The following is a 20,589-nucleotide window of genomic DNA, read 5'->3' on the forward strand; positions in this document are numbered from 1 at the left end:
GCTTTTTCCTGGGCGTCAGTTGTCAGTTGCCCCATCTGGTCAGCAGGGGTCCAATGTTGCCCCTGCTTTTCCTCCGGCTCCCCACATATCTGAAAAAGGACTTTTTATTGTCCTTGTTGCTCGAAGCTAGTTGGAGTTCAGTTGCAGCCTTGGCTTTCCTGGTATGCTCCCTGCAGGACCGGACCAGTGCAGAATAATCCTTCTTGGAGGTGACTCCCATCCTCCATCAGAAAGGACTTGGTCAAGTTTGGCATTAGACTTTATCCTTAGTTTAACAGGCAGCACCAAGAGTTGGCACATACACACTGATGACAGTGTCATACTGGTTCCCTATCAGTTTAAGGAGACAGTCATGAGGTGCTTAATAATTCTGATAGGGAACTCTTTGAGTTGATTTATGAATTCATCCTTGATGGCAAAACCAACTCCATGAAGCTGGCATTCTCCTTTCCATTCACCCTTTCAGAGAAGGTATAGCTGCTTCCATGTTCTTTGAGTTGCCCTTCTGCTTGCTGGGTCTCACTTAGTGCAGCAACATCAATGTTGTGTCACCTGAGTTCTTGAGCCACGATGGTAGTGCATTGCTCTTGGGTGTTCACTAGTAGGATTGTCCAGGGGGATCCTTATATTTCAGGTCCTGAAATTGATTGTGTCTCTTCACTGATTTTGACCACAATTTTTATGGGCTGTTCTAGCCCAGTTGCCCCTCACTTCCTAGGACCAAAGGTGACGTTTAGATATCGTCCCCTCTAAGATACTCTCATGGCACTGGGAGCAAGAGCAGTAGCTGCCTAGAGAAGCAAACCTTGCAGTGCTGACCATGGAAAGTTTTACCAATAAGAATATATCTTGCTCTTCTAAAGCATAAAAATCCCATCTGCCCTGCAAGGTGAACCCTGCTGACTAACAGTTAATTTGAGGAGGAGGAGATCTCCTCCTCTCCTGCAGAGCAGATGAAGTTCCAGGGCTCTGTTGCACTTTATACACCATACCTAATTCACCTTCACACTCTCCTTTGCAGGTGGCTTAGTATGATCTCCAGTGACGAGACAGAAACAGAGGCACAATGTGGAGGAGACACAAGGTCACACAGGACATCCTGTGACAGAGCTAAGGGCAGAATTCAAGATTTCTGAGTCCCAGCCATGTGCTCTGACACCTGACTATGTTACAAAGTGTGGGGCAGGGGGAAGAGGGAAAGCAAATGGTTTGAAAGCCCCAGGATTCTGCCAACAATCCCCACTGGTCTCTTAGTAAGTGCATTCCAGCCAGACTCCTGTCCTAACAGCCAAGTGTTACTGAGAAACTGGTCTCAATAAAAGGAAACAATACAAAGGGGAAGTTCCATTTTCTTTGCTAAGTGGGCCTAGTGCCACTTTTATTTTTTACACTCAGATGGTCCATTCTGAGCCCGGCTCTGGTACAACGCAGGGCAAAAACAATTAATGTAACCGTCTGGGATTTGAAAAGAGTATAGATCAAGTGTCTTGCATTTGCTAAGCTCCTTCTCATTTGGCATAGAATGAATGCATCTTGGCTGCCTCCACCAGCAATAATTGTGCTTCATATACCCTCAATCAGATGCCTTTAAATGACCAGTCAGAACTAGTGGCAATGAAAATAAGGTGCAGTGACATTCACTGTACTTGAGAAATCTCGTACCATCTCCTACAGATTTGCCTTTGGCAAAGGTGAGCTCAGAGGCACCTTGTCCCTTGTACTACTCTACTGGCTCTTTTTTCCCAGAAACTCAGCTCTCAGAATGAGACAGGGAAGGAATAAAATATATGCTCCCCCTGAGTGTGCTAAAGTGCGAAGAATCAGCCTGACTCCAGCCTGCATTTGGGACTGCTATCAGTAAGCTACCTAGAGTTCATCGCACACAGCGGCATTTCCCACTGCAACAGACTAAAATCAGAACTCACAGAAGGAGAAACCCTGGAACTGAGGAAGAGAGATATCAGAAGGGAGGAGGGATCCACCAGATCCAAAAAGGTCATCAACTGAGACAGAGAGAAGATTAGCTGGGGAAACCCATCCTAGAAGAAGCAAGGTTCCCTGGTATTCAGTGTAGGAATAGTGAAGGGGGTGGATTTTCCCTTGAATTCAGAGATGCCAAGACCTGTAGAATGTGGAACAATCCAGAGATCTCAGGGAACCACCAGAGTGAAGAGGAGATTCCCTGGGCTTCAAGAACAGCATCAGAATAACTCTATGGACTGCACAAAAGCAGCAGCTCCTCCATAACCTCAACTCAGTCAGCACAATGCAAAGCAGACTTGACTTACCTCGCTCACATGTTCTACCCCAGTAACCGGTGCCAGTGCAGTCACAGATGAAGCGGTTCCAACCATCCTTGCAAACAGCATTGTTCTTGCATGGGTAACTGTCACACTGCTTGGTGCTGAGGCGGGAGCAGGAGGACTTGACCCCTGCAGCATTCTGTGCCTCTGCCAGCTGTCGGATGTTCTTGCTCCGTCCATCAATGAACAGGTCCCGGATGCAGCCTACATAGCCATAGTTCAGCATGGCCGTCCACAGCTCTGTGGGAAGGATGAGGCCTGCCCGATTCTCAGGCAGGCCGCCCAAGTACATGTCCCCTTCCAGATCTAAGATTTCACTCTCCCCACTGGCAGTGAATGGAGTGCGCCGGCTGTTCACTGATATAGTACCTGGTGAAGGAAAAAAATGAAATGTTAGCCAAAAGCATCACTTTACAGCTCAGGGCTGGGTCAGTTTCTACAGTATTTGCATACATGATGAATTCAGTCCAAAAAAATTAAAAATCCCCAGGAGAAACATATCCCTGTTTGTCCTTATTTCCCCCTTCCCAACCTTTGTAAGCTCCTCGGGACCCAGACTGTAGGTTCATACAGGTTTGTTCAGCACCCAGCACTAGAGCATCACAATCAGGATAGTATAAATTGTAACACAATTCTTAGTTCATGTCCTATATCCTAGGAAAGGAAGTTATTTCTCATATTAAAAAAAACAAAACAAATTAAAACAAATCAGAAGCTTTGTGTTGGTTAATGGGTTTCACTTCTTAGGACATGGAATCACAAAAAAATTAAATAAATAAATAATGGAATTAAAAGGCACCAGAAATGTTCAGGAGCAAAACAAACAATAGTAACAATATCATGTCACCTTTACAGAGCATGCTTCACCACTCATCACAAAATGTTTCACAAAGAAAGGTAAGCAACTTCATCCTTCCTTTTACAGATGCACAAACTGAGGTCCAGAAAGTAAAGCTGAACTCCTGAGAAGCAGAGTTCTTATCATTAAGAAGTGTAGTAGATCTGTTACAATAAACTGTAGATGCTCCCAGGAAAATAATGGTCCCCTGTGCTGGGCGCTGTGTGTGTGTATATAACCAGAGACAATATCTGTCATGAAAAGCTTGAAGTCTGAACAATCAAAGAATGAAAGGGGGAAACAGAGGCACAAGAAAGCTTTGTGACTACCCCTGGTCTAAGACAGAGGAGGGAGAAGAACCCAGGTCTCTCATGTCCTGCTACTGTGCACCTATCACTAGACCATTCTGCTCTTTGTTCAGTCCTTTCTGTAACAGGGACATCTGCTCAATAGACACTGGGCAAAGAATCAGCAACTTTCTCCCATCTAGCTATAAATCATCACATTTGATTGTCCTGTCATTATGATACTCTGTGTCCCTGGAGAGGACTGCCTGTGCCTCAAGATTAATTCCAGATCACTGCGTTCTTTTATCTTATACCCCTAGAATGGGGTGGGGGAGTTCAGTTAATAGAGTTTGCTCTATTCAGTGGATCTATGAGAAAGCGCAGTCACGTACATACGCTTTTCCTTTCCTTAAGCTGTAATATGCTTCTTGCACAGAGAACAGCACATATGGCACACAAGCAGAGTATTTCATGTGTGTGATGTTCTGTATAACTACAGAATAATGTCAGAGGCAGCAGAGTGTTTGAGGCAATAGTGGCGTTACAAATTAAAAGCTCAAAGAGAACAAGAACCATTTGATGAGCCATTTTGTGCAAGAAAGCTACAGCACCGCAGACATTTTTCCCTTTAAATGGCGAGCAGAGAGAAGATGTGATACAATACGGGTCTGTGCACAAAGGCAGCCCAGCGCAGATCTGTGAGATGACAGTCATTCTCCATCCTGCTCTGCTGGAATCTTACATCAGGTTATGGGGAACATACTCCCATAAAGATGGAGGCACTCTAAAGAAAGACAACAGAGATATGCAGGGCTCTGTAGGGGGCAACTTCTGGGGAAAGAGGAAATGACCAGATTTTAACTTCTATAATCTGGCCAATCAGACACTTAGAAGAGACAATCACAATCTGCAAAAATCAAAAGGGTGAAACCCAGCGGAAGGAGAGGAAATACTAGGAGTTGGGGTGACGGCTGGGGGCTTGGAGTGCAAAACTGCAAGGGATGGGATGAAATCAGGAGAGGAGTTATCAAGGCTGGCCATCAAGCCAAACTTCATGACAGTGAGGTGTGTTATGCTGTGGAAGTCTCCACATGGAAGTGCTAGAAGCCCTATCACATGGAACCAAACTGTCCCAGGCACTCCAGGGACAATCCTGCACTGGCCCCAGGAACAAGTGACTGGAGAAGCTGGTGGGTCTTTTCTATTTCTGACATCTATGATTCTGTAAAGACAGAACAAATTCATCCTGAGACTCAGAAGCACCAGAATCCTGTGTCTTCTCATCCCTCAGGGGTCTCATCCCACAGGGGACCAGGGAAACAGACTGGGAGGGGCTAAGAAGTCAATGACCAGTGAAACAGCACACTGATGCAGCTGGACAGTGAACCTGCCGGTAAGGCCTTCAGTGTCAGCAGGGGTGAGAGAATGTGTTTCATGGACCACAACTGGCTGAGAATATTCCCTTGTATAATGATGTTCAATATTCCCCAGCTGAAAACAGTGACAGGTTTCATGGATGCTAGTAGTAGGAGACTGCCTTGGGGACATAAAGGTTATGGGATACAGGAGCAGATGTTAGAGATCCAAGTATAAGATGTCAGTGCATGGAGAATACATAGCTTTTGTTGCATGGGCATCCACAACAGACTGAAGTACACACAAAGCCAAAGGGGTTGAGCCATGCCAGAGGATATTTGGGCAGGATGACTGTCCTGTTTCCTCAGGAACCACTCTCCTGCTTTTAGTACCTGCTAGATCGGAGAAGTTGAACTTTTACAGGATATTCTGCTCAGCTCAGCAGAGCCCAGAGCTGTAGATTGCTTGAGAGAACTGGAAGACAGGACTGGGTAGGGTTTGGAATGAGAAACAGAAGCCCTTGATCACTGGCCCAGTTACAAAACTCTATGGCTTATGTGAAATGAATCTGTTGTTTTTAAATAACCAATCCACAGCACAAAGGGACTGGAAATAGCTGGTTTCCTTGCTTGGCAATCTACAGAAAAAAGTCAAAAACAGGAAAACTGCACAAGCCAAACTCTCTTCCCATCCCTTTGGTCTCAGTATTTGGTACATACTAATGTGATGTGGGGTAGCTCTCAATGCTGGTGCCCCCCTTATTTGAAGAGACAAAGGACATCAGTCACTAGGACTGTCAATCCAGCACTTTTCACCAGCACAAAATGCAAGTTTTCTTTTTTTAAAAAGAACAAATCTGTTCACTCTTGTTCAACAGAGCACATTTAATTTGAAGTCTGTTTTCTCTGATCAGGTTTCAGGCAATCAATAAACCTTCCTGCTGTGCAACCTGAAACAGGTTATTCCTGCAACCTGCCTCCATGAGAAGACAGACTCCTCCCAGGGGTAATGTTGTCAATCACAGTCATCATTATTCATTGAAACGTGTTCCCTCTTTGGTTAGGCTTTTAGAAGCCATTTCAGTTACAGCTTTGGCTTCACTTCTTTTCCTTCTGACTCTGGAATTCCATGTCAGGGTTACCAACCCAAAACACTTTTTTTTACTGATAATCTGCAAACTTTTCAATCACGAACAATTTTTTTTTACTGGTAGATGTTTTTTACTGAGATATGTTTTATATAATGTAAATGTAAGCCTTCTGCCAGGCCCTGAATAAGGTGTGGGTTCAAACTAAAGTGAAAAACTTCAGTTGTCAGTAAAAAGTTTTCAGATTATCAGTGAAAAATGTTCTTGGTTTGGCAGCCCTATTTTACTGCAACAATGGTTTTACACCATACTGTATCCATTCCAGGGGTCCCCTACTCTCCTCAAGGCCCCAATACTCACAACTGCACCTTGTACCATGCTGCTCCTGCAACCTATCCTCCAGCCTTATACCTGCCAGCCCCTCTCCTCTCATCCCAGCATGGTCCCCCCCAAAAAGGACCACTGTCTGTCTACCTCCCTCACAGCAGTATTACTGTAGATGGGAAGCAGCAGCAGCACATGGGTTAGGGTCTGGGAAGGAGTCAGAAAGCCCTGAAAACAGCTGCCTTCAGGGTACTGTGTGAGACATCAGGTAGTATTGCTGTTCTCTTTCTGTGCTTCAATGATGCCTTCAGCTACTTTTCCAACCACAGAGCTTCAATCAGCTTCATGTTTTTATGGAGTTGATTTTGTGAAGCTGTTTTTTTTGCACGGATGGTGCCATTTTTTTACAATATTTATGGATAGGTGCTTTTAGCCTGGTTATTTATGGGATGTCCATAAATTTATGCACATTTGGTAACCCTGATCCCTATGCAAGGATCATATATTCTCCATATGATCAAGCAAAACAGTAGGCAGTAACGAATGCTATTAACAGAGTTCCCCCTTGTAAGTTAATTAAATTCTAGCAAATCTACAGAAATTAAAAGTTTGTTCATTTATTTATATCTTCACTTTGAAAACACTTCTATCAATAGCTTGGCTGCTAACACTATAAAATCACATACACTGAAACCTAGAAGGCCCCTATATCTAATGCAAAGAACTCCTCAAAGAATCATGGAAATAACCATCAATTTGGTCAAAGGTTGGCATTGCAATGATCCTTAACAGTCTTTTGAAAACCAAGGGGAAGCACATTTCAATGCTGAATTTCCTCTATTGAGAAAACCTTGTCTGAAGTCCCAAGAAACACATATCCAGGACTTTTATATTAACCTAGTGGAGGTCACAGCTCAAATCCCAAGCCTCATTGAACATGGAAACAAATTCCCTCTATAGCAACATAAAGCAAGACATCCACTGCTTGATGGTCCATGACTTTACACCTATTCACAAAAATCAAATCAAAGATATAATTTCATTTCCAGATATTATATCACAGCACACTAATAAGTATGATAGCTTGACTTATAATGTCAGAAACAAACAAAATACCTCTGCAGCCTAGATATATAGTTTTGGGATTATTACTAATAACATAGAAAACTAGATTCAACTCTAAAATTAAGAAAAGCATCAAGGAAATTTGAAGGCTTCATGCTCATCACATAGAGGATGAGGACTCACCATTTAGAAAGACACACCTCTACCAGGGGTAGAATGCCTCATTCTTACCCATCTATCCCTGAGCACTCTTCTGTCCTCAATTTCCATTAGTCCATGCCACAAAGAAAGCAAGACACTCAGCCACTTAAGGAATTTTCAGGGAAGCAGAAAAAGCCTGCTTAATGTTGCCTATCCTTGAGCCAGTGCATATGACTCCTGATCTGGACTGTTGTCTGATACTTCACCTTTATACCCTGACTTCATGACTCTAACTCCTGAATTTGCCTCCTGTTTGATACTTCAGCATTGACAGCAGGAGTTAGCTGGACATGGGCAAAGAATTCAAGTATTTTCATACTAACAAACATTTTGGAAACAGCAAGCCAAGTGAGGAGTAAAGAGCAACCATCTGAAGAAAAAGATAAAGATTGGCCAAGATGATAGGTCAACACCTCTTATTTCTCCACAACTTTGTACTAATTTGAAAGTTTCTACCTATTAGTTGTGCTATCTAGTCTCACTTAGTTCAGGTCATTAGCCTACATGCATTAGAGGGTATTAAGCCACATCTAGAAGTTCTTACTTGGTTTTTACTAAGTGTTTCTTCAGGCAACTCTCCCAGGAAAGTCAACAGGAGTTTGTTGAAATAAGGACAAAGTAATAAAGTTTATTAAGATGATCTCAGGATCTGTCCCAAACAGAAGTAGCCACTATGATGATGTAGTACAAATTACACAGGTGTAATATAAGTACAGGTATGTATAAGTACAAATTACACAGGTGTGACGGGCTAGCTGGTAGTGACTTAGCCCAGGGGTTTTGAAAGGGTAAAAGATGATTGAAGGACTTGGGATTCCTTTTCCTCACCAATCAGGCCCCAGAGACTCACCCTCCATGTCCCCTGATTGGCCCCTTGGGTCACCTGGAGGGGGATAAAAGGGGAAGCGCAGCTGACTCAGGAAAGACCAGTGAGGGACCACAAGGAAGGAGTCTCAAAGAGCCGGCAAAGAGCTGGGTCAGCGGGGCGGAAACAGTTGCCCCAGAAGCACCTGAAGGAGTGGGACCTGCAGGCAGCAGTTGGACCCCCAGCAGCAAGGCATGCAGCCAGCAGGAGCGCCTCTCCGCTAGGCTCCAGGATCCCCTATGAGAGGATGCAGCCACCAGGAGAAGTTCCCCAGCTCCAGCAAGAATCTGAGCAGCGACCTGAGAGGTTCCCAGCTCTGCTTCCAGCTCCTCTAATAAGAGGCCAGGAAGCGAGACAGGGCCTCCTGGAAGGTCAAGACCTCTAGCAGCTTGGCACAGTATTAGCACTGGTGGCTATGTGGTAGAGCTTCTGCCTACCATGTAGGAAGCCCAAGTTCAAGTCCTACCCAGGCTGAGTGAAATAACAGGGAGAAATCCTTGTTGCAGTCAAAAGGGGTTGCTGTGTTTTCCCCCTTCGGGTACCCCTATATTCTTTGTTATTTTGTATTTTGTGCCTTTTATATTTCACCAACTAGTATTCTTTGTTTTGCTGTTTGTGTTTTATATTTTGGTTAACCCTGTCTTTTGTCAACTGGATGAATATGTCTATGATTGTAAGTGTCTAGCCTTTGTTGAATCCTGCCCCCTCAGGGCATTGTAGTGTCCCCGATACCCCCTGGTTTATATTAGTTATGTTCCCAGTATTGTTCTCTCATTAAAAGGTATATGGTTAAGTCCCCAGTGGTGGTCTGGCTCTGCTCTATAGAGGGAGGACAGTCCCTACACCTCCCACAGTGCTTGTGCACCTGCTTTGATCCCTTCAATCCCTTCTCTTGGACTATCGCTCAGGTTACACAGGGTTAAAAAGAAAGATGCTGATGAACTAGTTCTGTCCTCTCTGTTGGATTATTCCACAGCTCACACTAAACATCTCATTCATACCTGGCTCTTCAAAAATGATTTATTCTCTTGGGTAAAATATATTGAATAACACTGAGTTCTGGCAAGAAAGTGTTTCTCTTCTAGCAGGCCCAAAGAAATCTTAAAACCCAGAAGTTTACACCCTATGCCATCAGAAGCCAAAAAGGTGAACCTATTTCAGATTACTTTGTCCTACCTGATCTACCATCTCGCTGGATATCCACATGGTACCATTCTCCATCATTAGCTTTCTTCTGGGTGGCCTTCACCTTGATAGTGCCAGAGCCCATGTCAAGCAGCAAGTAGAGGTTCCCATCTAAGAGCTCCACTGCAAAGAAGTCTACCTTGGTATTCTTCTGGCTCCTGGCATCCTTCCTCTCCTGGGGCTTGCCGTGGGTAAAGAGGATTAGTCCATTAGGCTCAGTGGTACGAAAGTCAAAGGAGATGGAGCCCATTCGCTTGGTGTTCCACTTGGGCAGGCTGATATACGCCTCAGGGGTCTCAAAACTGATGGGATCCAAAGTGGCCACATTCTCACATGTGAACTTCACCTCCCCGTAGATCTTCATCTTGGTGTCACCAATTCTTGCCAAGCGAGACAGTTCCAGACGGATGTCATTATTCTTATAAACAACCTGTCAGACACAAGGAAAAACACCATACATCAACCCTGCATACAATAAAAACACCCCCAAGACCCTTCCAGACTTGAGAAAGTAATACCGCAAAAAGACTCTGAGACATGTGTGAGACCACTGGAGAATCATACATAGTGACAGAGGGGGAGGACAGAGCTAGAATGCTGCCTGAAGCTGACAGCAATTGGTGCTTTATAAATACCATAGATCAGGTAGGCAGGCAGGTGGCAGTGAACATTTTGGGGAGTTTGGGGAGTACACTTGACCCTACCAACAGACCCTCTTCCCCAGCATGGTCCACCACCAAATATCTTGTACTGTAGACAGTCCATTTGTACAGACCTTATATAAAATACCCAAGACAGTGTAGCCCCAATGTGAGTCTACGCAATCCACTGCAGTTTCATTGTTAGCCCCATAAATTCCTTTAAACAGTATATGTTAGTTCTAGCATTTCACTTACAAGTTGTTGTAGGTTATAGCCTGGATCCAAAAAAAGTGTATTTCTCTTACAAAGAAAACGTACAACACAAAACAGTTACAACCCTGTACAATTTTTTGTCCTGATGCTCCAGAGGCTGCCATTCCACCAAGAGGGTCTTTTGGAGTTAAATGAACAAGAGGACCCTATTTCCCAGACCAGACAGACATACACAAAGTAAGTACTCTCCCAGGAAAGTCAACGGGAGTTTGTTGAAATAAGGACAAAGTAATAAAGTTTATTAACATGATCTCAGGATCTGTCCCAAACAGAAATAGCCACGATGATGATGTAGATAATTACTGCTATAAGTACAAATTACACAGGGCCAATTATCTTGGCCAATCTTCATCCTAGAAAGGGGTCAAGAAACAGGAAAAACATATTGGCTTATGGTGTCAGTAAGGTCTGGAAAATCTACTGCAAATATAAAAGGAAGAAAACAGAATGGGGTGGCTTGGGAAAAATCTAAAATAAACAAACTCCTTTTTTTAAGAAGCAATGTGTACCCAGCTAGGACTTTACAGCTGTCACTAGTTTTTCACAAAAGCCACAATGAACTTCACAGTGGTATCAGGAACAGAGCTCCTTTCATCTTGCTCCAAAAGAGTAAGCGGAAATCACTTGAGCTACAGGAAAAATTCAGTTAACTTTTGGGGCCATGACACAGTCAGGTAGTTCTCATTCAGCCCAGTAGAGGGCAGTATTGACACATAAACAATAGCCATTTTTGCAATGGTCATTCTATTTTTAGTACTCTGAACTTTTACAGTCCTTTCCAAAAATTAATATACATATTAATTCACATGAAAAAGGGAATAAAATGTATTTGCTAAAGTTTTATGAGCAAAATATAGCAGATTTTTATTCCTTCAGTGGTGCCAACTCTAAAGCTTGAATTTCCTGATTACATCATAGCTTAAGTACTCTCTATCTGTGTCACTTCAGTAAAGAAGCTTTATATCATACAAATTAATAGCACTGTGAACCAAACCCTGATCTCTAATGCCAACTTGTGTAAATGTGCTAAAAACAAATTACGTACACCAATTTTACAACACAAAGGAGACACCTGCTCCCATGTCTTCACTGAAGCACAATTTCAAAGGGCAAATAAAATTCTGCTTATAACTCCTTTACTTCTTCAAGAGGTACATGGAAAAATTCAAACAATTGTTCAGTTTGGTTAGTTTAGGTTTAGATGGGGAGGGAGGCTAGCATTTCATTTGCCTTATTAGAGGATTCTATGGACAACCAGAAAACTAGCAAGATTGTAGTATTACAAACAAAAGGAGAGTGAAATTTGAGACTTGAAATATTTCCTGAAACTTTTTTGTTGCTAAGAACTATTTAAAACTAGACAAATACATGTGAAAAAAAATCTCTGTGGAAATTCCCACATCTCTGCCCTTCAGTTAAAGAAAAGTCTGGAAAATCTGCCAGTCTGGAAAGCAAAAGAGAATGGAAACTTGGCTTAATTAACTGGATGTTTCTATTTGCAGTGGTGAATCCCAGGGTAGTGTGCAGCCAGCATAAATGGCTGCAAGTCTCTCACTCTTGTCTTCATCCCAATACCAAGTGCAAGTGAGAAAGAGAAGGCCAGACTAGAATATCTTTCACATCCATGATCCTAGGTTAGTAGATTACCGCAGTTACTCTGCTTTTGGTAATATAACAGAGAATTTTATGTTCCCCCCCCCAGGTTTGAGGAGGCAGAAAGATCATATACTACTATTCCTGCAACACCTTTTTGGAAGTGTGACTGAGCGCTGCTTGACTAGATCACAGGACCTGGGCTGTCAAACTAGGCTTTTGCTCCTAACTATGCGGATTACCTGGGTGAGAAACGCATATATATGCAAGGGACAAAGCAGCAGTATACCAAACTACATCAGAGCACTAAGCCCAGAACAGACACCAGTCCCCCAAATTTCAGAATGAGTTTTTTAGTTTCTACAGGAATACCCTCTCTCCTAATGACTAACTGAGCCCTAAGGATCTCAGCCATCATCTACTTCGCCCAATCTTCCAGCGCCTTTTAAACACGTACACCATGGATAAACAGTTAGATAACCCACTCTTGTCTCTTCTCATTTAACAATATGAGCAATAATTTGCTATTTTCTAGCATCTTGCCTCTTTTTGGCACTAAAAGCCGAGCGCTGTCTCCTTTACGGACAAAGAAACTGAGTCAAAGAAGAAAATCACTTGCCCAACATCACGCAGAGAGACAGATAGGAATTAGAAATAGAGCACGGATCACCTGGCACCCAGATATGTGCATAATTCCATCCTTCCATCCTAAAAAGGAAGTATGGAAACTAACAATCTAGATCTATGGAGATCTACGTTCTATTCCTAGTTCTGTGTCCACCTGGCTGTGTGTGACACTGGGCAAACTCCTTTGCTTCTCAGGATCTCAGTTATCCCCATCTGTAAAGCAGGGATACTGACAGTGACCACCTGGAGTGTTTTGACATGTGCAAATAAAAACAGTATATGAGATAAAAAATATGGATTAATAGTAGTTAAAGCAGGGGTTCTTGAACTTTGTGATACCACAACCCCGAGTGCTGGATGGCAGCAGCAGGCGACGGGGGCTCACACGCAGCCACCACGTCCACCATCCACCATTCCACACTGCTATTGTTTGCTGCTTCCCCACACCCACGTGTACTTCCTGGGAAGTTTGAGGCCTCCTTTTAAGTCGCTCATGACTCCTCAGGGGGTCACAACCCACAATTTGAGAACCCTGGGGTTAGAGGATCCCAACTTGTCCTTTTGATTTCTGCATCACTCAAGAGGACAACATTTCATAGGGAAAGAATATGTCTCTTTAGAAGAATAAACAAGGTGCTGGTTGTGTTGATCCTCTCTGCCCTGATTACATGAGGACATTAGAACTATGCTCACTTCTAAAAAATGCTACCTCTTATCATTAGTACCTGATAAAACAATTCTTGAGGGCCCTGAGAACAAGCCATTCCAATGGAAAAAACAGAAAACTAATAGTAATTAATATAAATCATATGTCAAGAACTTTAGGAAACTGATAAAGAAAGCAAAAGGGCATGGGGAAAATATTATGTATGGCTAGTAGTCAGGGGATACCCACAGACATTAGGGGCTCTGCTCTAACTCATGGCACTTTATACAAAACGCCACGAGTTAAAACCCCACCTCTGACCCAACAGATGTTTCTGGGTAGGGATGATCAAACCTGCCTGCACCAGCCCTCTTGGCCTGCAGGCAGGGGTGCTCCAGCAGCCTTGGAGGAGGCTGCTGAATAGAAGCAATGCATAGGGCGTGCACAGGGGTTCCAGAAGTGGCACGGCCATTTTTACAGTGAGTGAGATCGGGCGCGGGGGACCCCCTTCCCCGGCCAGTGGGATCAGCCACCAGGGACCACCCCCAGCCTGGTGTCAGGGGAGGCACTAGACACCAATGCGGCTGATCCTCCTGTCTCCCCAACCCTGCCCCAATCAGTTCTGTGGCTGTCAGTAGGGGAGGGAGGGAAGGGAGCAGCACCCACCTGCTAGCTACTTTGCCTCGCCTGAACTGGAGGTGGCGGCGGGGTGTAGCAGAGCCCCCCCGCCTCATGCTGCCCCCCCCATACCCTGGCTGGGGTATTGAGGGGAACCAGGCTGAGCATGCGAGGTGAGAGGGCTCCATTCCACCCCTACCTCTAGCTCCAGCTGGGCAAAACTGCTCTCAAGAAGCCCAGCTGGAGCTGGGGAAGGGGGTGGAACGGAGACCCCTAGCCTCGCAGGCTCAGCTTGGACCGCCAATACCCCAGCTGGGGTAGCTTGGTGGCGGGGCATGAGGTAAAAGGGCTCAGGCCAGGTAAAATAGCTGGTAACTATGTGTTGCTTCCTTCCTTCCAGCTGTGTGGGCCAAAGACATGGTGGGGTCCAGAGGCACCAGACCCCACCATCAGACTGGTAGCATTCAGGCTTTGGTGGCTGCCTATCTCACCAAGGACATGGAGCTGCTGCTGTGCAACCCCTTGGCCTACTGAGCAAGCCACAGCCAGATGTGGCCGGATCTGGCCAGTTACCCAGCAACACCTATCCTATCCACCAGCCAGTGTTCTGAGTGAGACAGTGTTCAGCATTGCTGGGGATGTAGTCACACCCCACTGCACCTGCTTGGATCCTGGTTTGGTGGAGCAGCTGGTGTTCCTCAAGGTGAACCTCCCACTGCTGGGGTTCCCCAAGCTCCAGGTGCAGACAGAGTGAATGCCACCCATGTCACTCTGTCTGTACCTATTTCCTTTTTTCACTTTTTAAAAACCATTTAATGCCCCACTCTCAGAGGTGGTGAGGGCACTCACTGTATCACCAGCCAGCAGGGGAAGAACATGTCCCTGCTCAGCTTCCATGCCAGGACGAACTTGGATGTATGGGCTGGGGCTATGGGGAAGGAGGAGCCCAAGGTCCTGGGCATGACCACTAAAACTGTACTCTGCCAGGGCTGGGGAGGCCTGGTGGGACTGCTGGTGACACAGGAAATGCCAGGACCAAAGATCCCCCTGGTGAAAGGTGGGTAGGAGGTGCCATAAGCTCCAGGCACCACACGCACGCACACAGTCCTGGCTGCAGAAAGCCCAGACCCATCACGCCTTTGACAGGCCTGAGGTTTGCTGGTTGCAGTGGAGTTGTAAGGCTCCAGGTGAGCTCAGCTTAGCTGCCTGGGATGCCAGCTTTCGGGTTGAAAAACCCTTCTTCAAGCTGAGGAAGCCCCTGCAGTTGGTGTGTGTGCTGTTCCTGGATGGAAGGAATAGTAAAGAAGCCAGAGGCTGGCATGCAATGCAGGCAAGAAAGCCAGTCAGTAAAAATGGAAATCGAGGGCATAAGAGAGACAAGCTGGGGAAGAGGGATGTAGCAAAAGTAGTAAAAGTGGAGAGGCACCTAGGGAATCATATGTTGGCAGGTTCTAGTGTGTCAGAATTCTAATGTTTTTATTGAGTCCATGAGTTTTTGTACCTAGGAGGTTGATGAAGTTCAGTTCATAGGCTTTTGTGTGGAAAATGGGTTGTAAATTCCCTTTAAGGATCAGACCTGAGAGACTGGAGACAGGTGGTATTCTGTTCTTGTCTTTAAAAATTTTCGGTGTGCGATCATTCTGGTGCGCAGTTTTATCATGGCATGACCTGGTTCCATTCACTGTGTTTTGGGCTGTAGGAATTTGGCTTCTGGTGATGGTGCTAGTGAGGTTCAGTGCCTGTTTGAATTTATAAACCACTTTTCACAGACGAGCCTATGAACTGCATTTCATTAACCTCCTAGGTAGTAGGTACAGAAACTCATGGACTCAATGTAGACATTCAGTGGCGATGCATAGGGGGTGCAGGGGGTGCGGGTGCACCTCCTGAGAGCACCGGTGCACCCCCTGACTGGCCGCACTTGCCGCTTAGGCGATGGGCAGTGGGGACAGGTGGGAGCGCTGGTACCACCCCTGCAAGCACTGGCTGATTGGCCACAGGGGACCTCTCCCCCCCGGTCAGCAGGACTGATTGGCACCAGTTGCCTATGCAGACATTGGAATTCTGACACACTAACCTGCTGAATATCTGACTCCCCAGGTACCCTTCCACTTTTACCTACACTGCTACATCCCCCTTTCCCCAACCCTAGCCTGTCCCTCTCCCCTTGATGCCTCCATTTCCATTTTCACTGACTGGCTTTCTTGCCTGCACTGCATGCCAGCCTCTGGCTTCTTTACTATTCCTTCCATCCAGGAACAGCACACACAGACCAACTGCTGGTGCTTCCTCAGCCTGATGAAGGGTTTTTCAACCTGAAAGCTTGCTAAGGTATATTTCAGTAACTATTTAGTTGGTCTGATAAAAGATACCAGATTAGACTGACCCAAAGGACCTTGTCTGCCAAGGCATGTCTGTAGACCAACACCCCTAGCACCTGACCAGAAGGATGCAAGGCCCTGGGCACATCTAAGCCCCAGGGCTGCAGCTGGCAGGGAGAGTTCTCTGGCAGGTGCTAGAGAAGAAAGTCCTGCAGGAGAGGAAAGAAAGTCTCTGTCACAGTCTGGCTGTCTGAGATGCTGCTGGTGCTACTGCTCACTAAGTTATTATTTTACCTGTTGTCATTTAAAGTGGTGAACCAGGATGAGGCCACAGGGGAGAGGGAGACCTTATTGGGGCACACTACCATGTCATGTAGAGGCCCCAGCACCTGTGAGGGAGTGCCTTAACACACACAAAAGGTCACACATGTCACGAGTTTTGCTTGTCATCAGCCAAAGGTACAGTTTCCAAGAAAGCCCTAAACCTATCTCCTTGAAAACTGGCAGGCTTCATGGCTTCAGCAGGGGCTACCATCCCTGCAGTTTTCACCCTGCTGTGCCTTATCATACACACGTGACACAAGTTTTGTTTTCAAAACTTAAGGTGCAGTTTGAAACCCCTGCACCCATCTCCTTGAAACTTGACAAGCTTCATGGCCTGAGAAGGGGCTACCATCCCGGCAAGTTTCATCTGAATCAGGCAAAAAATGACAAAATTATAGGCAGTTTTGTGCTTCCCCATTATATCTTATGGGCGAAACATCAAAACAGTGTCAAAACAGCGAAACAGTTTTGATGAAATGAAACAGAACAGCGGTTTCAAAACTAAACAAAACAAAACTTAAAATGAAACACTGTCTTGTTGAAATGGAGAAATGGAAGTTTCATCTATGAATCTATAAGTCAAAATGAAATGGTGCTGTTTCACACAGCCCTAGTGCCTGCCAGCATAATGTTTCTGGTGGTGTACCAAAAAAAACCCCAGACATGCAAGTTTATAAACTTCCACTTTTTCTTTTCATCTCACTTACCTCTGAGCTGATCAGACATCGTTAAGGGTGGGAAACACCGTATTAAGGATTCAAGTCACCAGAATATTAATTGCAGGAGGAATGCATTTAATTCCAAGCTAGGGAGCCGTACTCAATACTGACTCAGAGAAGTGAGCACTGCCCATGGAGACATTCACATGAATTCCTGCAACATGCTGGGACACTGTTTCAATAGTGTCTTTATGGGAAGAGTATCAATTAAAATCACCAGCATAAAAATACAAATGGCACCCAAGTACTTGTCTACACTCTGTAGCAGGCTTTCTCCACATCTCCTCACTGACATTAAAATAGCAAAGCCATGTCTACACCCAGAAATATTCCCTATTCAGCCATCAGTATACCTGAAAAAAGGCAAGCCAGGGTTTGCCCAAACTGAGCTATTTGTTGACTCATTCAATGCACATTCCTGTGTATCTGTGGGTCAGCACCAGTGTAGACAAAGCCTTTGCTGAATGGGGACTATTCCCATTGCTGAAGCGGTGGATATTGGTGCTGAAAAGCATGCTAGGATATAAAATCCCTTCTCCTCTGCAATTAATTTGACTCTGCCCCTTACCCAACCAGTATCATATGGAGCCTGGACACCTGGGGAAATAATCAAGCTGATCCTTTCCAGTTTGGACACACATATACAGTCTTCAGCCCTGCACACATGCAAAAGACATTAGGAAGAAGGGGAAGAGGATTGGGCAGAAAGTCTGAAGCATTTCAGGAGGTTCACAAAATAGCCCTCACTCAAACTTAAATAAATGATGATTTTAACTTAACTCCATGAGACAATCGCAGAGGGAGTAACAGTATTTCCTTTTTCCATCAGGGCTGATTCTCAAAATATAACTGTAGGTTAATAGAGGCTTCCACCTTGATAACTCAGCCTACTGCTCACTTAATGAATCAGACAGGAGGTAAACAAGCTTCTCAGGAAGGGAGCTGGTGTAGACACAGACAGGTCTTTGGTAATCAGCAGCAAGAGGACCCAGGGAAGGACACGATTCTTTTGTGGTGCACAGAGAAAACAGCATTGATAGTTTGATTTCTTTTACACTGGCTGGGGAGGGGAATTTGTTTCAAGCTAAGCTACGCACACAAGGGGGCGATTTAGTATTGAGACTCCTACAAAATGGGCAACTTCACTAGTCTGAAATACATAAGGAATTTCTCCTGCTTGGCTGTGTTAAGCAGCTCTGCTCCCGGGTTAATGAAAGTCCTAATCAGATGGCTTTTCACAACAGTGAAAAGAGTCTCTTTGCAATCAAGTGAAGATTCAGAGAGGGAGAGAGAGGGGGAAGGATAATATTCAGGCTTGGCAGGTAGCCGATACACAATTCATTTCAAAGCCGGCGCTATTAAACAGGAAACAAAGCCTTGGGCGCAGGTAGCCTCTAGATATTCTCCCCTTGGGTAACAGGCATCTCCAGTTAACCTGACTGTCACTAGATGTCCCTATTACCAAGCAGAGGAGAGATAGTGAATTCTACTACTCATCACAGAAATCCAGATTAAAGAAGGCAGTCCAGGTTTAGCTGGTTCTTCAGTAACAGTTTGTTCATCTGCTATATTCCCTGTCTCGGACAAGAGAGATACTGATCTTTTCCTTGCTTCTCTTGTGTGAGGACCCTACAGTCCCCTACTCCACCCATTCTGTAGAAGGTTTAATTATAAACATCTCAAGATTTTTGCCTGTCTTGGAGCTGGGACATGTGATCTTCTTGACAGTGTACCTTCACATGCACTCTGGTCAGGGTAATAACATTTATACACAATGCTTAAGGTGTGAGTGCAGCCATCGTTTACTGTACCAGCAAAGAGCTCTTGTGCCTTTCATGGGATAGGATAAATTTAACAGAGTTAATAAAGAATCAAATCTGGTCTAAAAAGAGTTAAATATGGTTACAGTGGTGTTACCTGAAATTGATGTAACCCCAGGTTTATCCTGCAAAAAATTAGGACCAGAATCCTTCTAAACAAAACTATTTGCACTTTTTCTACACAAAGTAAGTTTCCATTGTAAGATCCTTATTCGTTCTGAATGATGTGTTTATGGAAAAGTGCAAAAGAACAACAGCTAGTTCCAAGAGGGCTGACTCAAAAGGCTGGGAAGAGATAGAGACACTCACTGAAATAGGAGATTAAGGGAGAGAAAAAGAAGGGAAACAGGCTATATGCTGAGACTGGAAGGTTGAAAGCAAGCCCAACAACTGTACTAGGCAGTATGCAGCTAAAAATGATCATTCAGATCTATATTAAAATGAAAGCTTCTTCTTAGATCTTATTCAACAGATACTGAGAATTCAGTACTTTGTGGGAAGCAAAATTACAGCTTAGGCCAGGTAAAGACATCTCTGCACCTCAAGAGAAATTTTTGGAATACAGGCAGTCCTCAGACTAACAATACAATTGGTTCCTGAAAACCATGTCTTAAGTCAAACCGTTGTAACTCGGAAACAATTTTCTCAAAAGAAACAATGTTATAAATGGGGGGTTTGTTCCTGAACCAAGGCCTGATACCCTATTTTTACCAAAAATACCCCAGAATGTTGTACTTGATCAATTATAGATGAGTAACATAGCTACATTAATGTATTTATATTGTAAACAGCAATCATATTGATTTGGAAGGACTTCTTTGAGGTGACTTTGCTGGACTTTGTGAAAGGCTCTTGGTTGGACTTTTTGAAGGGTTCTTGGCTGGAGTCTTCTCAGGAGTCTTGGCTGCAGGTTTTTCTGGAGTCTTGTCTGCTTTCTTAAAGAAAGTGTCCATGGAAGTTTGGACAGATGTTCTCCAGGGAGATGAGCAACACAGCAAACTTGTTCGCTGGCATGGCGTTGCATCGGATCAAGCGTTGTAAAGTCGAAACTGACGTCATAAAGTTGAAACAGGGTGTCAATTTATAAATGCTGTAAATGTGAAACGCTGTAAGTGTGAAACATTATAAGTCAAAACACTGTAAGTCAAGGACTGCCTGTATAAGACTGTGTTCACCCTGCCATGCAGAATTGGGACAAAACCCAGAGCAGGAAGCCCTGCATCTGGTGCCTGAGACCAGTCCTTGTGGAAGAACTATGTTCACCTAGACATAAACACACAATGCTGTAGTATAACTCCGGCCAGCTCTCTTACATTCTAGCTTGGTATAATAGTAGCTGGACAGAAACAAAGCATTGCCATGGGCTTCCTCAGTACCATCAAATATCACCATAATATCTACCTAAGCATCTAACAGAGACAGATTCCAAAGTTGTCAATTTAAAGCACCTGCAGCCTACAAAAGAAAAGATCAAATAGCTTGAAAGTAACTTTTAA

The 20,589-nt window shown here is 44.5% G+C and overlaps 1 protein-coding gene across 1 annotated transcript in view; it reads right to left on the bottom strand.

Annotated features, from left to right (window-relative positions):
• Positions 1–20,589, bottom strand: part of LOC102388118 (neurexin-3) — a 337,244-nt gene that overhangs the window by 254,572 nt on the left and 62,083 nt on the right. The window contains exons 3-4 of the mRNA XM_025209977.1: positions 9,503–9,941; positions 2,289–2,672 (exon numbers count right to left, since the gene is read on the bottom strand). Of these exons, the coding sequence (XP_025065762.1) occupies positions 2,289–2,672; positions 9,503–9,941 (823 nt within the window). The remainder of the gene's footprint in view (positions 1–2,288; positions 2,673–9,502; positions 9,942–20,589) is intronic.

This window comes from Alligator sinensis, unplaced genomic scaffold, assembly GCF_000455745.1.
Source record: "Alligator sinensis unplaced genomic scaffold, ASM45574v1 scaffold1195_1, whole genome shotgun sequence".
NCBI lineage: Eukaryota > Metazoa > Chordata > Crocodylia > Alligatoridae > Alligator > Alligator sinensis.